Here is a 21185-nt window from a genome sequence, read left to right as displayed (position 1 = left end):
TCATTCTGTACATCCTCCCGGGTCCTTGCAGAAGTCAGAACTCCAGGGGGAAATGGGAGACCTGTAACACTATCAACAATAAAAAGGTGAGAACTCTCCTTAGGTCCTGCTGCTTCCTCCACATGAACCGATTCCTACGGGAGCGTCTGCGGCTTAGCTCCTGCTGACCCTGTTTGGTCAGGCCATGCCATCTCAATGTTTCTTCTTGGACTCAGGGCATAATGGAGGTCATTGTGGCCACCCCCAAAGGCCACAGGAGAGCCCTGTGGCTTCTTGATGAACGTGGCTGCCCAGCCACCGGTTATAGTCACAGGTAGTCCCAGAACCTTAAAGGGAAACAATTTCCTTTGAATCAATTAGGCAGAAAAAAACATGAAGCAGAGCATGGGTTCAAGATTGGTTTTATTCTAGAGCCTGTGATGGCTGGTCAGCAGTGCTAGCCACACCTTACAACCTGAGGGCCACCTGCCTCCTTCCAGGCCCTCAACCAACAAAATCCCCACGAACAAGATCAGAGACCAAGTGGATGTCTCCCCTCCTGTGCCCCATACTTTTCTAACAAGATTGTTTTATAGTCAAATGCAACTCAAACCCATGAACACACCAGTCATCTCCAGCATCACTGGTTCCCTCCCCACCCCAATAGGCAGCAAGGCAAGGGGGGCCGACTCATGTAGAAACTTGGCTGCGCCCCGAGGGAGCAGAGGTGCTGAGGGGCTGGCGTCTGAGGGTGGGGCCAGCAGGAGCCAAACGGCCTGTCCAGAATCCATCAAGTCGGCCCAGCAACGAGGACGGGCAAGCTCCTTGGAGGACCCTATTCCGTGGTGCTGGATGAGGAGGCAGCTGGTGATGTGGCCCATCGCTCCCTGCCCCTCAATGAAAACATGATAAACTCGGAGGTTTTACCTTCCAACCCACCATGCTGCCTGAGAAACATTCCAGTCACCGCACGCCAGCACCCACGCCCTCGTCAATGCCGGGGCTCCCAGCCCGCTGCCCCCCTTGGGTGGGCCAGCTAACACTGATTTGATTCTCCTTGACTCATAAAATGACTCTTTTAGAAAGTTCAAAGCTACCAGAGTGTCAGAAGGAAGACACTCAGTATACACTCCCCCTCCCCTGCCCCCCACTTTGGGATACTTTCGCTACCATGTTCCACAGGAGCCAGGGGTGCCCGCTGGAGGCTGCCTGAAGTGCTTTCCGGATCGACTCCCAGACCAGGCAACGCCACGGGAACTGGGGCCAGGGCAGGGCCACCCCCAAGCAGATCTGTGGCCTTCGAGGTAGGTCCGGCAGGTTAGCTTATGCCCTGTCGCCAAGGCTGAGTCCAGTGCCCACTCCCACCGTAGCTCAGTCTTTGGCTTTAAATAGCAGCAGCCCAGGACCGCAGTGCCTCCTGGGCGACAGAGCTAGTTCTCATGGCTGCCTCTTCTTCCTCCTTTTTTTTCTTAATTAAAAGCAGAGGTAGTCTTGGGATGATAAAATGGCAGTATTATGACTTAAAGAAGCAGCTAAATAAGTCTCCAGGAGTTAAAAGTAATAATAAAGTGATTGATGAGGTTGAATAAATTAAGACATGGGTTACGTCACCCCTTCCCAGGCCGTCTTTGGAGTTTGGCCAGCAGCGCTTCTGTGGTCTGCTCTCCACTCCCCCTCCTCCCCTCCCGTCATGAGGGTCAAGAGTCCAGTAAGGCCCCAGTGGCTCCTCCAGCTGTGGGACCAAGAGGCAGAACTGGACTTGACGTGGTGCTCGGAACCGGGCACGACAGCCTCGGGAGCCGGTCCTGACGCGGAGGGCGGCGGGAAGGCGCACGGAGGAGACCCAGGCCCCGCTCCAGACGCAGCCAAGAGGGTGGGGGCGGGGGCGGAGCAGGCGCCGGCCACCTCAGAGCTTCTTGAGGCGGCTGTACATCTCCCTCTTGCTCTTCTCCCCGGCCCAGGTCCGGCTTTTGGTGCGAAACTTCTTCAAGTCCTCCTTAAAGTCCTCGTGGTGCATGGGCCGGTAGCTGGGGGGCTCACAGTGCGACTAGGGGACAAGGCGGGTGAGGTCAGGGCACGTCTGTCTCTCTCCTAACCCTGCTTCCTCCCTCCCGGTGCTGGGAGACTGAGCAGCAGTGCAGAACTGGCCAGCGGGTTCTGAGGCCCCGCTTGCACCGGGCAAATTCCCAGACACCCGGCCAAACAGCCGTGACCACCAGGCAGACCCCACCGTCCCGCCTGGCAAGGGGCAGCCACACTCCCCAGAGAGCCCCTCACCTGGCATTTCAGGAAGAACTCCTTGTACCCGCCCTTCAGGATGTACAGCTCAGGGTAGTGGAGTCTGGGGTACTCGTTGCTGAGCCGATCTCTCTCTCGCACATAGCGGCACCTGCAAAGGAGAAGGCACAGGTCGGCGCTGCCGGCAGATAATCAGGAGCCCACTGCCCAGCACAGCTGGCGGGGCCGCAGCACTCAGTGCTGAGCGTGACCCCGGCCACCGCGTGGGAGCCGAGTGCACAGCCAGTGCCAGCTTCGCACTGGAAGGCAGACACATCTTCCCAAACGTCCTTCTCCCAGTGAAACAGCCCTAGCTCTCCCAGCCTCCGCCTCACCCCCCTTCCCCTCCCATCAGCCACTGCGGCCCCCTCGCTGCTGCCCCAGAAGCACTTCCTAAGCGTGGCACATTCACACATTGGATGCTGATGGGCCCCTGACTATTCTGAAATGCGGGCTCCTTAAGGCAGGGCTGTCCTGTCCACTGCTGCCTCCCACCTGGACAGCACCCGGGAGAGGGCACAGCAGGACCTGCAGTGCAGTCGCACTCGGAGATGCGCCTGGCCAGGTCTGCTCAGACGCCACCTCTGTGGGTGACCCTAGTTGACCTCCTAGTTGAGCTGCACTCCCCCTGCCACCTCTCCGACCACCTGTCAGCACTTGTCGTCTAATGTCTTCCTACCGGGACCCCCTGCAGCAGGCCCCGTCAGACCTGCTCACTGCCACCCCTCACTGCCTCCGTGCACCTGGCCCGTCCCAGTCCTCTGCAGGGACATGGATGATGGCTGCAGCCGTCTAGCCCCTCCCCCAGCTTCTCAGCATCACCACCTCTGGCCACGCCCAGCCCCAGCCCTGCAGCGTGAGCGAGAGTGCAGAGGCTGCTGGCGGAGCGTCGGAATATCACGTCCAGCCTTAAGGGAACGTTGCTCCGCTGTAACCTCACTCTCACCTATTTTGGCATAAAAGATGTTTTGGTAACAACAGGGCCTCAGGCACCAAAGCCCCAGCGGAAGTTTGTGCTAACGAGGGGGATGTTTGGGGCACTTCGCCCCCTCCCCCTCCACAATGCGCAATAACCTGAGAGCACACAGCCCTCCTCTGCAAGCATGGACTGGACAAGGGTTCCAAGCAACACATCAAGTCTCGAGTGAGGACGCCACACTTTCCTGGCATTTGAACCAAGAGCCACCAGAGTGCACCTGAAGGATGTCACCTGGGGACAGTAGTCCCACAGGTAGAACCAAGGACAGCGGGGACACAGGAAGGCAGGAGCTGAACTCCACATGAGGAAGCTGAACAGTGAGCCACACCGGACAGTGGCAAGGACTCTCAGGAGTGGGGCGCCGGCAGAGGTCAGGGCCCTGGGGGAAATGGCGGCAGAGGCAGCTGGACGGCAGCAGCCCGCCAGCCCCTGCACCTGGACCCACCAGGCCAAGCCCACTCACTCCACGTGAGGAAGCTGCTCATGTCATCCAGTGGTTGCTAAGCAGAGAAGAATTTCAGAGGACACCACCACACGGGGATCTGTGCTCTCACAAAACCACAGTCCCACGCCAGGGTGCCGGCCAAGGCCTGGGGTGACCAGGCGGCACTGGGGCTGGGGGCGAGCACGTGCCACCACTCACATGCGCGGGCCCCGCTCGGAGGAGAACTCGCAGTGGAACACCACGATGACGCGCTTGCCGTCGGCCGGGCAGATGGGCTTCTTGAGCAGGAAGTCTTCCACCTCGTCCTCCATGTGCAGGTTCACCGCGCCCTGCAGGACACCAGACTCAGCGCCACGCCCCCCGGAGCCACGGTGCCACCCGCAGGCTCTTCCACGGGCCCCTCAATATGCTGCGGCTGTGTGCCCTCTCTGAGTGCTGTTTGTGACTTGGGGACTTTCAAAAGCTATAGACAGTGACAAGCCTAACAGCGTCTGTAAAGTACCCCATACACATGTCAGCACTATTTTATTGGTTAAAAGATTGAAATGCACAGTTACTTTCTTTCCGGGAAAGTGTGTCCCAACACCCCTTCCCACCAGGTGGCCTGAGCCCTGTGCCAGGCCCAGGGTCTGCAGGCCTGGCTCGGAGAGCAGTGGGCACCGTCCAGACATGCGGTGGGGTGACGGGAGCATCTGCTGCACGAGGTGACGAGCCGTGCAGACCAGGAACGCCCTGTGGGCACCCAGGAGGCAGGTGTCTTTCCGCAGCAGCCTCTCAGTTCTAACCAGCCTGTGAGCTCACACGCAGCCAGGGGTCCCCACCCGCTTTCAAACAGTCACAGATGCTGCCGAGGCCCCTTTATGCCTCCGACAGCAGGGCTCACCCCCAGCCTCGGGAACCCTTACCTTGATGTGGCCGCCCTCATATTCGTATGGGTACCGGCAGTCAATGATAACAAACTCTTTAATGAGGTTGGCAAACTTGCCATTCAAGACAGATGCCATCTGCGGAGAGAAAGGCCAGGAGGATCAGCGTTGGCTGCTGGAAGAACCGGGCTCACAGTGCACGTGAGGCAGGTTCCAAAGCATGACTTACAATCTCTGGAGAGATGTACTTTAGGTCCTGGTGCTTCCCAGCGACTGTGTGGAAGAGATAACCCTGAAAGAGAAGAAATCTTTTGATATAGATTTGTAGTGAGGCTACAGATTTCTGCTTATTTATGCTTTTCTGCATTTCTTTCTTTATAATAAGAAACACAGTTCCCCGAGAGCCTGCCTTGGGGTTGGAGAATGGCTTCCTACTTAAACTCTCTGATCAGCACCCTTGAGGTCTACAGTCCCATAGAGACCTTTAAAAATTTCAAACTGTGTCCCCTTGGGGACATCCCAGGAGCCACCTCAGAGAGGGAGGAGGGCAGGGTGTGCGTGTGTGTAACCCATCCACCTGCATCACGTAGCTAGAGGGCGCCCTCACCTTGGAGAAGTCCCCTATGAGGTCTCTGGGGTCGTTATCCAGAATATTCTCGATGGTCCCCTTTGGGGGAGACGCCAAGGCTGGAGACAGATACAGAATCTGTAACAATCAAAGGTGGGAAGTGAGGCCGGGGTTTTAAACAGGACTTTTGAGAACACTCACCTGGAACATGTCACAAGGAGACTAAAATGTTAATGTTTATACTTAGCAAATGAAGATTTTTCATATTTGATTGAATCTTGAGTGAAAAGAAGGCCCACTAACTAGGTCTATTTTTTCAGCGTCTAACTACATTTCCCTGAAAGTGTTTTCCTTGCCCCTCCCCCCAAGCAGGAATAAAAGGCTGGGTCTAAATAAGAGGCCTCTCAACCAAATGCGACGTACAGACCTTTAGGCCCAGATTTGAAAAAACAAAGGCAATTTGTTGACATGTATACAACACAAAGTTTCACAAACCTTCTTCCCTTTAACCTAGAATTACACTTTTAAGTAGAAAAAACAGTTTCATAAAGTATTAGGCACCTAGAGTAGATTATAAAGTACAAGGCATCAGGCCTAGATGTTTCCATGGCTGCGATCTAGCTAACCTTTTAAGATGACGGATACTTATTCAAACCTTTCATGCTACAGAAAATATGGGCACTATTTCCAGTTTATTTTCTAATGCTTAATACCAAAACCTGATATAAGGACAGTGCAATGCAGGGAAAATGTATAAACAGAGCAATTGGAAGTAAGCCAAACATGACATTTCAGGAAGAAAAATAGCTTTAAAACCAGGAAATCTATGAAACCAACATATATAAACAAGCTGATAAAAACGGAATGCTCCCAGCTGGCTACCATCATGCTCCCAAGGCATTAGCTCAGGGAGGAAACGGAGGCCTCAATGCCGAGAGCCATGACTCTCCCAAGACAGGCCACTGGTCTGAAGATACGACAGGTGGTCAAAAGGGCGAGCCCGGGGCAGTCTGACTCAGGGGATAGAGTGTCGGCCCGCAGACTGAAGGGTCTTGGGTTTGATTCCGGTCAAGGGCACATACCTCAGGGGCAGGCTCGATCCCTGGCCCCGGTCAGGGCGCCTGCGGGAGGCAACCAATCGATGTGTCTCTCTCACATTGACATTTCTCACTCTGTCTCTCCCTCTCCCTTCCAATCTCTTTAAAAATCAGTGGGAAAATATCCTCGGGTGAGGATGAACAGCTTAGAGCTGTGCCTCTGCCTCGCTGTACGAAGTGGCCCGATCTCTACTCCACTGGGATAGTGTCAGTGGAGGCCAGAGGGAGCCTAAATCCCACTCCTCCCAGCAAAATGAGGCTTCCTCCACCCCACATACCAGGCCCAGAGGCCGCGTTGGGGAACCTGAACTTCAATCCCCACCTTCCCCACACCGTCAGAGGAGACCTGCTAAAACCCAAAATATACAAATGCAACTGAAAAACCACTTGTCAGACCAAGAACCAGAAAAATCAACGGAAGCCAACACCACGACAGATGCTGGGATTGCCTGAGAAAGACTCGAAAGCCGCCACCATCCAACGCGCCAAGAGGCAATTCCAGACACACTTCAGCAAATGAGAAGCAGAAGGCGAGCTCAGCAAAGAGAGCCCGTGGAGATGTGAGAACCGAAAACACAGCCGCTCTTCCTGCACACCCACCTCCCGGGGCTCCTCGGGACTGGCTGCCGCCCCGGCGCTGGCCCTGAGCGCGCTCTTCCTCCGCTTGGCGTTTCCAGGGGGGGACAGCTCTCGGGATCGGTCAGGCCTCTTCAGCACTGAGCGCAGGGCGGGACTGCCCGTGGGAGTGGAGTCAAACAGCTGGCATCGGTTGCCCTTTGGGAAAACATATAAAACCTCATTATCCACAGGCCACGCTCTCAGCACCCTCACCTCCACAGCTGTCCTAACTCACCTGTAGGTGGGGAATACAGAAGTCAAACAGACTTTGAGCACAAAGCAGAGACAAACCGTGTTCCAGGTGTTTGGCAGATTTTTGTGTGCAAATGTTGAAAAACCTGGGCACAAAGTCCAGGAGCCCTGGCTGGCAGCTTAGTGGTTAGAGCACTGGCCCACACACCAGGGGTCTCAGGTACGATGCCTGCCCCTGGTTGGGACGTGTGGGAGGCAAGCAATCGATGTGTCTCTCACATCAACGTCTCGTTCTCCCTCACCTCCCTCCTTTCCACTCTCTAAGTCAATGGAAACCTATCTTCCCTCCTTGGATGAGGATTTAAAAAAAAAAAAAAAAAAAAAAAGGTCCAAGAGACCCCGGGACAGAGACAGCAACGACCCTGAGAGCCGAGAGTGCTCCTGGGGGAAAGCTGCCTTTGAGGTTAACCACAGCCACCTCCCGTGAACGCCACTCCTCAGGGCCACACCTCAACTCCCACCTGCACCCACAGCCTAGCGCTCAGGGCCAGCGATCACTGCTGCGGGGAGGAACCTCAGCTGCTACTTGGTCGGCCTCTACAGCACTCCTTCCTGGATGACCACCAGCCTCCCTCCCCACACGTGAGGCACCCTCTGGCCTTCCTGCCTTAGAGCTCATCTTCCTGCTCGAAACGAACTGCCCTGCCAGCTCCTAACTCTAAGGCTTGTGGTCCAGCACCAGCTGCTCTTGTTCTGCAGTAAGAACAAGGCTCATCCCTCTCCCAGTGAAGCCCTCTGTCCCAACCCTTCACCAGTCAGTCCGCCACATCTCTCATGGCTGAGTCTCCTTCTCCTGGCTGTTCTCCGCACGTGCTCTCGTCTCTACACATTCTGTGCCAAGTAAAGCATGTGGCAGTCCAGCAAGTGCGCTCTACCCGAATCAAACAGGGCGGCTGCGTTGTCTCTGTGCTGGGCCAGGGCGCTCCGGGGAGGAGCTGTGGCTGCGGCTCACGGCTGGGTGGGTGGGTATGGGTGGAGCCTGTGCTGGAGTCTTTCTATTCTTGCTGCCGACAAGTTACTCACTCAGAAAGCTTTCACTTAAATCTAAGCCAATACCGTCTTACGCCGTTTAAGAACAACTATTTCTTAAATCCGATTGAGCAAGTATTTCCCAGATATCACCCAGTGATCTTAAACCGGAGTCCACAGGTCAGAGTTGTACGGAAAGGGTATTAGCTGACCAAGAATGGCTGGGATGAACTAGAAATTACAAAAACAAGAACTGCAAGCATATACATTACTGAGACGTCCTCACACGTTAACGAGGACAAAAACCTTGAAGGGAAATAAAAGGCTGTGCCGTTAACACGAGAAATACTAGTGGCAGTCAAGGTCCAGGGCCCCAGAACAGAATCTCAAACGGAGCAGAGTTTGGTCCCTGTGGTGACGCGAGCAAAGGGCTCACTTCCTGTTCCCTCTGGTCCAGTCAGAGGCCCAGAGGCTCGGGACCCGCAGACCCACAGGGCCACTCACCACGTGTGCAGCTCTTCTCATGACCAGGGGGGCCGTCCAGAGGCTGGCCATGCAGGACGAGGTCTCGTCATCATTCTGGAGAGAACGTGTGACAAGGTCCGCAGAGATGAGCATGGGTTTCAATGCTGCTGTGGCTTTGCCCAAATACCAGATAGGCCTGGGTGGGCATCACCTAATGTTCCTTCCCCCACTCCCAGACATTTTACAGCGAGAAGAGGATCACATTTTAGAGTTCAGTCATCTGCACACAGCACCCCCTATCCATACAGGAGGAGGTACGGAATTTCATCTAGAAGGACATTTCAAACTCTCACCAAATAAACCAAAACACCAGCTCATTCAAGCCCCGGGAGCCACTGTGCCTTCCCCCGGACTTATTCACGAGTTCTCCCGGGGTCGTTAGTGGGCCGGACAGGGAAACACACACACAGCACCTTCAGATTCTCTCCATCAAGAAGGTCCATGAAGCCATCATCTTCATCAGACAGAGTGGCAGCCACGGGTGACTGGGGCATGAAGAGTGGAATGAGGTTCCCTGGCTCGCTGTTCTCTCTTTCGTTGGAGGAAAGCTACGAGACAGAATTCATGCCTGTTAATAAACAACCAGCTCTGATCTCCTCGGATGGGCCATCAGTTCTTATGAGGAAAACACAGTATATTTGTCTTAAGTAAAATTTTAGCCCTACTAATCAAAGGAATATGAACACCAGGTTATAAATTTGATGTCGCCTAGCTGGTGTGGCTCAGTGGATAGAGCATCAGCCTGTGGACTGAAGGGTCGCGGGTTCAATTCCTGTCAAGGCACATGCCTGGGTGGCGGGTTCGATCCCTAGTAGGGGGTGTGCAGGAGACAGCCGACCAATGACTCTCTCTCATCACGGATGTTTCTGTCTCTCTCTCTTCTTCTCTGAAACCAATAAAATATATTTAAAAATAAAAATGATTCGATGTCCACACACAGTGCTAACAGAGCGAGGCCAAGTAGCCTTCACAAAGAACTCTTCCCAGAACAATTCCCCCGGCAGCAGCACCCGGGGTTAGCCTTTTGGGAAAGACAAGGCTTATCAGCGGACGGTGATCAGTGAACACAGACCCCCGCGAGGGCTGTGACAATATGACAATCTGACAAAATGAGGAAGGGCGAGAAGGTGCAAGTCTCATGAAGACCACAAAATGGCCCAGAGAATGCTTATGTGAGTAACTCCAGATATGAGAGGAAAGTAATATAATCTCTACATGCATGTTCCCATTTCCGTCTCCCAACACACGACGGGTAACCCTTTCCTGTCAACAAACCAGAAGAGCAATGCCTATGCAGGTTAAGGATCACGGAGCTCACTCGTTTTGACTCCAAAGCCCAAGCTTTCTCCCCACCACACCCTCCCTAGGAAAGAGATCACTCTTGGAGTGAAAACGGGGTCTCATCAGGAACCCTACGTATTTGATACAGGAAATCTAAACCGCTCATGACCCACCGACGCGGATACAAGCATTGTGGACACTTTATTACTTCTTTTCTAGTGCTTTCCAAAGCCAGGGGAAAAGTTCAGACACATTTTTCCTCCACAGGAACAAGGTGGTCCCACATCAGCCCTACAAGTATCTTTAACCCCTTGGGTGCTGGAGAGCGCAATCGCGCTCCTCCTGTCTTTCGCCAAAAGTGCCGGGAGCGCTATCAAAGCTTCGAAATGGCGTCCAGTTCTAAGTCTGCTTTTATTAGTGATGATGATATCGCTAAATATGTCAATGTAGTAAAGGTTTCCTTAAGTTTTTGAATATGTAACTTCATTTACTTGTGATTCATAATTTTTTTCCTAAACTGCTGTAAAATCAGCAAAAATGCCTTGGCAATTTTAGCATCGTTCCTAGGATATTGGCTGGCGCTCAAAGGGTTAATATCCACATCCCCCGGGGGCATGAGTCCAGGATCCTCAGTGGTCCCGGGCAGATCACTCCCAGCACCCTCTGCAGCAGCCTGCTGTTCTGGGTGCTCTGGTCCTCCCCGGTGCACCTGAGCACCCTGGGCACAGGGCAGTGCCTCACCCAGCAGGACCACCCCCTGTGATGCTCACACTGGGGCATGGCACCCGTTTCTGCGACTGAGTTCTTGACTCCCCAGGTGCAGATGTGCCACAGAAAATGACACACAGGTCTCCGGACCGAGCACGCTTCCTGCATGGCTCCCACACTGAGGCAAGAGGCGCTGCAGACCAAAGGACACAAAGGAAACACCTGACATTGGCTGCCTTTCCTTCTGCTGACCCCGCAGCGCTGCAGGGAGGGGCAGCCAGGGGATCACAGGAAATGCTGGCGTGTTCAGTTTGGATGCCCAGCTCTCAGAGGGTTACCGTGTCCCTTGGCAAATCACCTAAGCGCCCTGACCACACTCCCCCAGTGTGTGACACGGCAGGTGCAGCTACTTTGCAGACTTGAAATGAAAGGTAAGGAAACAGCCCCTTCTCCCCAGCAGGTGTCCCTGCCTGTCCCTCCCCTCAGCCCCCAGGCACTTTCCCTTTCTCTCACCTAAGCTCCAGGGGCCCTTCGATTCTGTAACTTGTTTCCTGAGCCTCCACAGCCCAACTGGCTCACTTCTACCACCTCTGTAACATTCAAGTAAACTTCCTCTTATAATTTGAAAAAACAAACAAAACATAAAAGTGCTCTGCGCTGTCCTGGCACAGTTGAGAGATCACCAGTTCGATTCCTGGTCAGGGCACATGTCCGGGTTGTGGGCTTGATCCCCAGTAAGGGGTGTGAAGGAGGCAGCAATGTTTCTCTCTCTCCTTCCCCTTCCTCTTTCTCAAATCAATAAAAACATTTTAAAAAAATGCTTTGTGCTAATGCCAGACATAGCAATACTGGCTGAACACATTCCTTAGACCCCAAGCCAGTCTGGAGGGTTGTATTTTCAGATGCATGTTCCCAGCAAAACCTGGAAACCAAACGTGATCATTTTGTCCAAGTTGGGCCTCTCTCGTCCACAGCGGTCAGACCACCAGGAGAAAACCCTGGAAGCGATGACAGTCTGCCTGGCAAATGAGTGCCCCACTTACTGCCAGCAGCCCAGAGGCAGTGGTTCCCTGAAATCCACACTTCTTACTCAGCCGCCTTTGCAGGAGGCTAAGGTCTTCCCTCCAAACAGCACCCAGTACCTCTTAGCTCCCCGGACGCACTAGGAAAGAGCAAGTTTTACGTGAGACACGTAATCCCACCACAGAGAACAACCAGGAAGCCTGCAGATTGTCTTCCCAGAACGAACCAGGTCAAATATTCTTTGCTCGAGTCCAATATTTCAAACAGACCATCTCTCACTCAGCTTCTGCCTGTCTCCTCTCCAGACACAGCAAAAACACCAAAAAATGTGACCAACTAGTTTCAAAAGACAGGGTCAAAGTAAAGACATCAAGAGCTACTGGGTGTCTTCCATTCCAGGTTAAAGGAGCGTGAATTCTCTTCCCGCCAGAAACTTCCCTACGAGCCAGAGCACGTACCATCCGGGCTGGGGCAGAGCTCTGCCTCTGGGTGAAGAGATCTCCACCCTCCTCACGTCGCAGGCAGCCACGAGCCGCGGGTCTTACTGGCTTCTTAAACTCAAAGGCCTCCTGCAAGACAGTACAGTCGAGACATCTGCCACGGTCGATGGCACCAGCTCTAGGGCCTCCGCTGGAACTCAGGTGAGACGGACAGGGCGTGGGCACTGGTCACTTTTGTAAATGCCTCCAAACTAAGGATGTGCACATTTCTGATCTAACACCAACACTGGGTCTGTGTAACTACGAATTTCGAAGGCTGTCAACAGCTGACTTCTAATACAGCATGTTTTTCTCACCTGGCTGAGCTCCCTAGCAAGCACTTCACTGCCAAGTACACAAAACACTGAGTTATAAGCTAAGCCAACAATTTTAAAATCTAAAGCCAAGTCAACATGCCTGCAGACGGGAGCCATGCTCCTCCCGGTGCGTTTGTCGCTTTGTGTTCCCCACCTTCCACCCACGGTCATGTCTTCCCTGCGTGAGACGACTGTACCCCAGCCCCGGACACAGTGGCTCAGTTGGTTGAGCATCAATTCCCGGTTGGGGCACATGCCCGGGTGGGGGGCTGATCCCCAGCAGGGGGCACGCAGAGGACAGCTGACCCATGTTTCTCTCCCTCTCTAAAATCAGTAAGAACACATTTAAAAATAAGATCCCTGTATTCCACACTAAAAGCCCTGGGGGGAACCAAACTGGACAAACCTCACACGAGGCTGAGAGACGGAGTGAGCAGCGGTAGGACATACACTGCACGGCTGCTTTCCCTCCAGGTCTACAGCACCCACACCCCTTCCGAATCACCCACCTCAGAGCCTGCTCCTGTGCTCAGACCCGAGGCCTCCTGTGCCAGCACGGGACCACGTGCTGTTTTTGCATCAGCTCATTAACCATCAACCACAACCCACTCGTCCCCATGCGATTGGACGAAACCTTACAGGCTATGATGTGCCTGAAATCTGGCTTCACAGCCAGTCAGGACAACTTTAACCTATGCTGCTTCCTTCTAGAACAAAGCCCCGAGCAGGCCACCCTGGGAGAAGCCAAGGCTGGGAGGGGAGGGCACCCGGACACCAGGCCTGGTCCAGGTCTGCACCTGTACAGGTGGAAAGCCACTCCCCAGAGGCTGCAGCCTGGCAGGCACTGGAGGCAGGCACTCCTCTTCCCAGCTCTCCCAGCTCTCCCATGGGGCAGCTCACGGAAGCAGGAGGTTTCACACTTAGCCTGTGAGGCTCTAAGGGTGAGGAACGGGCACCCTAGTGGGGACTGGAGAGGGGAGAAGAGCTGTGGAAACACAGCGAGAGGACTGGCTTCTGCGTGGCAACCACAGCTCAGCCTCTCAGCTGCTGGTCCAGTGACCGAAATTCCCTGGGACTGGCCGCTCTGTTCTCCCACATGCGGTCAAGCACGTGTCCTAAGGCCAAGGCTGCCTACAGCCATGCCAGGGCCAGCGCACACGGAGGAAAGGGAGTCCTGGGCCGACCCTCCCGGACAAGCTCTTCGCGGATATATCGACTCTTCTAGGAGCTCCTGGCAGGCACGCCCGCGTTCCTGAACCACTGAAATGCCTTCTGTGTCATCTCACTGAATGCCCACATCCCCTACAGGACACTGCATTTCCTGCTCACAAAGAAAACCTAAAGAAACCCGCCAAGGGCACGGAGCTCAGCAGCAGCAGGATTCAAACCCACGTGCCTGCCTCCCAAGCCCGTGACTTTGGTCAAGTGTCTGCTCCCCGAAAGCAGCCCAGCCACGTCCCTAAGCCACTGGCCTGGGGGCTCTCCTGCTCAGGGTGGTACATGGAGCCACACTCACGTTTTCCTTATTCTCCTCCTGGTCCATCAGCTGAAAGACCTCCCGGTCCATGGAATCGGAGTGGCTCCTCTTCAGAGCGGGACTACATCCCAGAAGCTTCAGCTGCCAAAGTGAGAAAGGAGGTAAGGTGCACGAGTGAAAATGCAGCGGCAACTCAGTTCTCACAAGAAAAAAAGAGCTGCAGGGCGCCCGCCCTCTCACTGCAGCCATGTGGCCGGGGCCCCCCCAGGCCAGAACCCGAGTTCCCGCTACCTGGCTTTCATTTCCTCCCTAAAGGCCTACAGCCCTCTCAGCAGGGATGGAGGATTGACAAGTCACCCCTTCCCAACACCATTCACACAAAAGGCGCCCCTCCCGGTGGATAAAGCTCTGGGAATTAGAGGAGGTGGGGAAAAGGCAGATTTGAAGTTGCTTTCAGGAATGTTTGAAACTAGGGAAAAGCAGCCTTTGCTGTCTAAATTCATGTCTGCTATTACGATCACACAGGCAGCTAAGGGGGAGAAAACTGGTATTAGTTCGAAATATACTAAAGAACTGACTTACGGGCAGGGAATTTATTCTTCTCATGGGATTTTCACGGCTGCAATGAAACCGGGAGGCAAATCATGAGAGGCAGGCATATCAGTAGACAACAGTGTCCTAACTAGCTCGAGGGGTAGTCCAACATTCCCCCTTTAGGCAGGTTGGAAGAACAGATTTCTGAAGCTGTCCTGTTTTCACAAGCACCCAACACTGGGCTTCAAGGTTAAAAAAGCAGGCCCAAGGTCACTTCTTAACATACACACATGCTCTTAAGGCTATGATGCCAGAGGACAGGGCAAGGCCTGGATGAGACTCAAATAAAATACCAAATTACAGCTAAAATAAAGGAAGTTCTGAAAACTGCTGACACAAACAACTCATTCTCTCTAAGATATCAGACTGTTGCCCTAGCTGGTTTGGCTCAGTAGATAGAGCTTCGGACTGTGGACTGAAGGGTCCTGGGTTCGATTCTGATCAAAGGCACATGCCCAGGTTTCGCGCTCGAGCTCCAGTGTGGGGTGTGCAGGAGGCAGTCGGTCAATGGTTCTCTCTCATCATTGATGTTTCTATCTCGCTCTCTCTTCCTTCCTCTCTGAAGTCAGTAAAAAAAAAATTAATAAGAAATACAATATCAGACTTGTCCTGGCAGGGTGGCTCGGTTAGAGCGAGGTCCCATACACCAGAAAGGTCAAAGGTTGGATTCCCGGTCAGGGCACATACCTAGGCTGTGGGCTGGATTGGGGCACATACAGGAAGCAACCGACTGATGTTTCTCTTTCACATCCATGTTTCTTTCTCTCTCTTCCCCTCCTTCCCGCTCCATGGACATATCCTTGGGTGACGGTTTATTGACTATTAATTTACTTATTTTAGAGAGAGAGCGACTTGTTGTTCCACTTATTTATGCATTCATTGGCTGCTTCACCATGACCCGGGATTGAACCCAGCAACCTTGGTGTATCGGGAAAATGCTCTAACCAACTGAGCCACTCTGCCAGGCACTGGGTGAGGATTTAAAAAATAACAGTAATAATAATAATGGTAAGATACCGGACTGTTTATAGGACCCAGGAGTCTTACTAGGGACAGCTAAATCCAGAGCATGACCAATTTCATCAGAAACTTCAGAGAAGTTTTTTCTAAGCATAAACATGTGAATACATACTTTTCTTTACTGTCCAAGGGCCCAGGAGAATCCAGACAGAAACCTGTGGGAAATAAAAAAATATATCTTTTAGGAAAGAGCACACGAAACACCACTGTCATTAAAATAAGCACGACTCCCTAGTACCGTTTTCTTTAGGCCAGTCCACAAAGCTGGTCTGGACTTCATGCCAAAAATAAAGTCGAGTCTTTATATGATTGTCAGAAACTTCCTATTTTCATGGTGTATCTACTAATCCCCCTGGCCTATCTGCAAATACCATCAAGGAAGACGGGATGTGGGGAGGGAGGGCATTAACCCGAACCTTCTCATCACTTCGGGGTTACGGAGCTCCAGCCCCTGGAGAGGATGGCCCAGCACCAGCGGTCTAGCATGGTTTTGATTTCAAATATCTCATCTTTGCCAGGTCCTTATGCGTAACTCGGGGGTTTGGGAAATACACGATGTCATATGACAAAGTCAGGCATTACTGCCTTCGACAAATTAACACCAAGGGAGGTGCCCATCTCCCCAAAGGCGGCAGGTGGAACCCCTGCCCAGCACGGCCCGTCAGCAGCCTGCCTAGCACACCTTCCATCTCTCTAGTGTATCCTTGGGTGCGGATGTATTGATTATGTATCGACTTTAGAGAGCGGGAGAGCAGTTTGTTGCCCCACTTCTCTATGCACCCGTTGGGTGCTGGGTCGGATCCCGGCCAGGGGGAAGCAAGCACTGAAGGCACCCACAGGTGGATGGCACCCAGGTGACCTGCCAGGCAGCGGGGCCGGCGCCTGGCGGATGCTCTCCCTCGCCACGCTGCCAGGCAGTCTCCCGGGAAAGCCCAGGTTCCAGCTGCCTGCTCCCCTCACACGGGCGGGCACAGGATGAACGAATGGCGAGGACCGAGTACCTGAATCTGTTGACTCGGAGGAGCCCATTCTCTGAAGACTGCTCTTCGCCTCGGGCGGCTGCTCGCCCACACTGAAACCGAGAGAGAACCATGTTTCTGGGCCATGGCTACGGGTCCCTTCCGGGGGCAGCGTGGGCGATGAGCAGCCCCACACCCCGGCGCGCGCATGGGGCAGAAAGGAGGCGGGGTGGGCGCAGGGCAGGACCAGGGTGGGTGCCGGCGTGTTTCCGGAAGTGGGAGCTAGGAGCAGCCCGGAAACACCAACAGGAAATGCACGGCTTTTTTAAACGTTATTTTTTGCTCCGAGAAGCCCAGAGAACTTTGCGGCCGGGAAGCCGGGAAGCGGAGTGAAAGGCCCGGCTCTGGGTTCTGGGCACCACGCGGGGGGACATCGGGAACGTGCGGGGAGCAGGGCCCAGGTGTCGCACAAAACCCCGAGGAAACGCCGCGCTCCTTTGTGGAGAGGAACGAAGCTCCCAGGAACGAGGATGCTGCAAGACGGTGCGGCCCCGGGTGCAAGCGGGGCCCCGGGGGCCGGCTCGCCTTTACCCCCGGGAAGGGGGGCCCCCAAACAGCCTCCTGGGGCCAGGACAGAAGCGGGCAGGGCAGGGCAACCCGCAACCCGCAGGGCAAGGGCGGTGAAGTCGGGGGCCGGGCCCCCCACACCCTTCCGGGCCCGGCTCCGGGCTGCCGGCGGCCCCGAGGGTCCGAGCGGCCTCCCCCGCCCCATACCCCGCCTGGGGGAGGGTGCACACGGCGGGCCCCCCCCGACCGCCCCGAGCGCCGCCGGCGAGGCCAGAGGCCTGCGGGGCCCCGCCGCCCCCGTACCTGCCCAGGCCCTGCAGCTGGTCCATGGTGGCCGTCAGGGCGGTGACGGGCGACAGGCCGCCGGCGGCCGGCTCGCCGCCGAAGAGCGCCTTCACGACGGGCGGCGGCGCGGGCGGGGGGCTGCAGGCGAAGAGCAGGCGGCGGCGGTGCGGGGGCTCCGGGCCCAGTTCCATGGCCGCGCCCGGCCGCCGGGGGGACGCCGGCTCCCTCTTCCTCCGCGGCGCCCGTCCGCCCCGCCGGCACTGGCCTGCGCCGCGCGCCCCGCCGCCGGTGCCCGCGGCTCAAACACAAACACGACCCCGCGGTGCGGGCCGCGGCGGCTGCGGAGGAAGCGGCGCGGACGGGCGTCCGGCCCCCGCAGGCGCCACCCACAGGCACGGGTGCTTCCCGCTCACCCCGCGCGGCCCGCGGGCGGGAGGCGGCCTCTTGAAGGTCAAATCCAAACAAACGCGGCGGGTCGGGGAGGGAGAGCGGCTGCGGCCGAGCGGCCCCGGCCCGGCCTACCCCGTCCTCGCGTCCTTCTCAGCCCCTCGCCCGCCCGGACCCGCAGCGACCGGCCGCCGGCCTCCGCTCTCGTGGACTGTCGCGGCGCAGTGCCCTTTCGCGCTAATAGCTGCCCCGAGGCCCCGCCCTCTCCCTCCCCGCCCCCCTTTCCTAGTTGGCGCCAAACGGAGCCCGCCAATCAGGGAGCAGCCCTGCCCCCTGGCTCCCGATTGGCAGCCGGGCCGAACCACGAAGAGGGGGCCGAGGACGCCGCTCGCGGGACCAGCGAGGTCACATGCTCGCAGAAAGGGGCGGGGCCTCGGGGAGACCCGAGCGGACCCGAGCGGACCCGAGCGGAGCCGAACGGGAGCGAGCTCGGAGGTCAATGAAAAGTCCCAGCAGCTCCTGCGAGGCGCGTTCGGGACGCGATGGCGGCTCTTGGCCCGTTGCATGCTGGGGAGCGTAGTTCCCAGCCCGCGCGGCCGTCCCGTTGCTCCCTGCCCCGGGTTGGGCTACCGATGCTTCGCCGCAGGCTCGGCACCCCAACCCCTGAGCGGGTGGAGGCTGGAGGGGGCCAGGCTGAGCCCCGCCCTGCAGGCCTGCGGGCCCCTCCCTTCCGCACGGGTCTCCACGCCCCGAGTCTATGTTTGATCACGAGGGAGGGAACCGAGTGACCCCTGGACTGGGCGCTGCCCTCCCAACCCCGGGCCCCGGGCCCGAGAGCTAAGGCTCCTCCCGGGCGAGGCCCTGCGGCTAAGCTGGCCCCGCACGAAGGCGGGGCGGGGGCCTTCGCTCGCCGCCCTCCAGCTCTGCCTGCATTTCCTGCGGACCCCTTCCTTCTCGCCCCGCCTTCCTCCCCGGTTCGGAGCTCCTAGCAACGCCATCGCTGTGGTCGTGGCTCACACATTATTCCTTTTTTCTCTTTGAAGATTGACTCAAGCGTTGAGGATGATGTTTACGATGTGGGGGCCGTCTTCAGTTGTGACCGGGAGCGAAAGGAAAAGCATCGTTTGGCCACGTCCTCCCCCATCCGTGCAGGTCTGCTCGCCCAGGCCCTGGAGCAGCAGGAGGGGAGGGAAGGGCCTTGCGCTGTGCAAGGGGAGGTTTGAGTTAGCCAGCGGTTCTCAACCTGTGGGTCGCGACCCCTTTGGCGGTCGAACGACCCTTTCACAGGGGTCGCCTAAGACCATCCTGCATGTCAGATATTTACATGACGATTCATCACAGTAGCAACATGACAGTGATGAAGTAGCCACGAAAATGATTTTATGGTTGGGTCACAACATGAGGAACTGTATGTAAAGGGCCAGAAGGTTGAGAACCACTGAGTTAGTCGATTCTGCTTTGGGGCGGGTCAGGGTCAGTTTGCTCTTTCATTCCGTGTCTACCGAGAGCCGACCCCTGTGCTAGGCCCAGACAGCCTGGATCTTGGGGAAATGCTGGAGGAACCCCTCACGCCCCTGCCCACACCCCTGAGCTTCCCGGATCGCCATGCTCAGACACCGGACTGACACAGCCCCGTTACCATCTACCTCCCAGGTGCCACCGCGGGGGTTCACCCCAATGACTGCAAACTCAAAAGGGTAGGGACCCTGCCTCTCCTTTTCTCGACTGCAGTGCCACCCCAGTGCCTGCCTGGGTCAGGGGGCCCCTCGGGACACGGAGACTGAATGCTTGCTGCAGAGAAAAGGAGTGAGTGCCCTGAGAGTGTTTAAGAAGGGACTGGGATCTGGCCTGGAATCAGGGATTCCTGAGGAAGTGGAAGTGTCGGGGTTAAACCCTTGGTCGGGGGGGGGGGGGGGGGGGGGGGGGACGGGACTGTCCAGGCTCGGAGTCTCAGAGTCTAGGAGCACCCCCCCCCCATGTGTGGCAGAAAGCCCGGCGGAGGAGAGGAGGTCGGGAGGGCCCAGACTCCCCAGGGCCTGGCAGACCACACCCTGGAACTGGAACTTTCTCAAGGGCAATGGGAACCGTGGAAAGGCTGGTATTTACAATTTAAAACAACCCTGACTCCAGAGTGGAGAGCAGCAATGGGTAGAGCTGGGGGCCCCATTGGAGGGCATCCCATGGTCCTGCCATGAACTAGGGAGGGCGGTGCAGGGGAGGAAAGGAGGCCTCACTCCCACCTGCGGGGCTGAGAGCTGGACTCCACTGTGCTTCTCAGTGAGGTACCCGCCTGCCTTCCCGCCACGCCTCGGCCACAAAAAACCGCAACGCGGCTGTTACCTGCATTACGCTCCGCAATGCCCTGTATCTTTTGTTTGGAGAAAGGATTCCTCTCGTTAAAAACAAAAGCAAAAATAAATACATAACATACATACAGTGGAACCTCATTTCTCAAACATAATTCGAGAAGCGATTTGTTCAAAAACAGAATCCCTTTTCCCATTAGAAATAATGTCAATTGCCGAAGCTGGTTTGGCTCAGTGGATAGAGCGTCGGCCTGCGGACTGAAGGGTCCCGGGTTCGATTCCGGTCAGGGGCATGTACCTGGGTTGCAGGCACATCCCCAGTGGGAGATGTGCAGGAGGCAGCTGATCGATGTTTCTCTCTCATCGATGTTTCTAACTCTCTATCTCTCTCCCTTCCTCTCTGAAAAAATCAATAAAATATATTTAAAAAAAAATAATGTCAATTGAATTAATGACCCCCAGGTGATGCCCTGCTTTAACCTTTCTCATATGCAGTACATGGCTAATGTGCTGTTTAATTCACAAATAAACGTTTCTTAAATTTACAGGACCACCCCTACTAGCCTTAAAGGAATTTAGCCTTAAAGGAATTATCGCTGCCTCTGAGATGGGATCACGGGCTAACTGCTTTTCCTTTATCCAATCCATTTTTCTATCTCGTCAATACCCTGTGATTGCTGTTTTGTGAGCACTCTCACGTCCGTAGCGACAGGAGCACTCTTGATGGCCTCTTTATGCTTTAAAATTGTCAGCAACAAAAGCATTCTCTCCTTGGATTGTTGCTGAGAGACGCTTTTAGTCCTGCTGAGGTACCAGCCTGAGAGGGTTGCCAGATGGAAAACTGAAGTTTTGGTCGACAACCGAGACATTTTTCTGTGAAGACAACCGAGAACCGAATTGATCGAGATGGCAGATGGCCTTGAACCGGGGTTTGACTGTAAACGTACCCTCTCCTTTTTGGCCGATAGTTCATTTTATTTTTATTTTTGTTAATCCTCACCCCAGGATATGTCCATTGATTTTCAGAGTGAGTGGAAGGGAGGGGGAGAGACCAGAGAGAGAAACATTGATGTGAGAGAGAGACACAGTATTTGGTTGCCTCCTGCACTCTCCCCGACTAGGCCGGAGGTCAAGGTGCATGCCCTTGACAGGAATCGAACCCAGGACCCTTCAGTCCTCGGGCTGACACTCTATCCCCTGAGCCAAA

The 21185-nt window shown here is 55.5% G+C and overlaps 1 protein-coding gene and 1 long non-coding RNA gene across 4 annotated transcripts; one reads left to right on the top strand and one right to left on the bottom strand.

Moving 5' to 3' along the window:
* Positions 1–384: 384 nt before the first annotated feature.
* CDC25A (cell division cycle 25A) lies at positions 385–17476 on the bottom strand (the record flags this gene model as incomplete). Of its 3 annotated transcripts, none has more annotated exons than XM_081106387.1 (15): positions 385–2026; positions 2257–2368; positions 3879–4009; positions 4586–4684; positions 4776–4838; positions 5154–5252; positions 6812–6985; positions 8555–8629; positions 8989–9123; positions 12046–12156; positions 13900–14001; positions 14443–14479; positions 15587–15629; positions 16476–16546; positions 17304–17476. In XM_081106387.1, 15 exons carry the CDS (start codon positions 17474–17476, stop codon positions 1886–1888), a joined length of 1566 nt encoding a protein of 521 aa, XP_080962513.1. In that variant the 3' UTR covers positions 385–1885. The 3 variants fall into 3 exon arrangements, with proteins under 3 accessions (XP_080962513.1, XP_080962514.1, XP_080962515.1); XM_081106388.1 differs by having other exon boundaries at positions 8558–8629; XM_081106389.1 differs by lacking the exon at positions 12046–12156 and having other exon boundaries at positions 8558–8629.
* A 1073-nt stretch (positions 17477–18549) lies between these two features.
* LOC308529980 lies at positions 18550–20016 on the top strand. The gene is made up of 3 exons (XR_013996811.1): positions 18550–18824; positions 19326–19478; positions 19951–20016. It is a non-coding gene; the product is annotated as an uncharacterized lncRNA (long non-coding RNA).
* Positions 20017–21185: the final 1169 nt, after the last annotated feature.

Source organism: Myotis nattereri (assembly GCF_964212035.1).
Source record: "Myotis nattereri genome assembly, chromosome: 14".
Taxonomy (NCBI): domain Eukaryota; kingdom Metazoa; phylum Chordata; class Mammalia; order Chiroptera; family Vespertilionidae; genus Myotis; species Myotis nattereri.
This window is presented reverse-complemented; position numbering and strand designations above follow the sequence as displayed.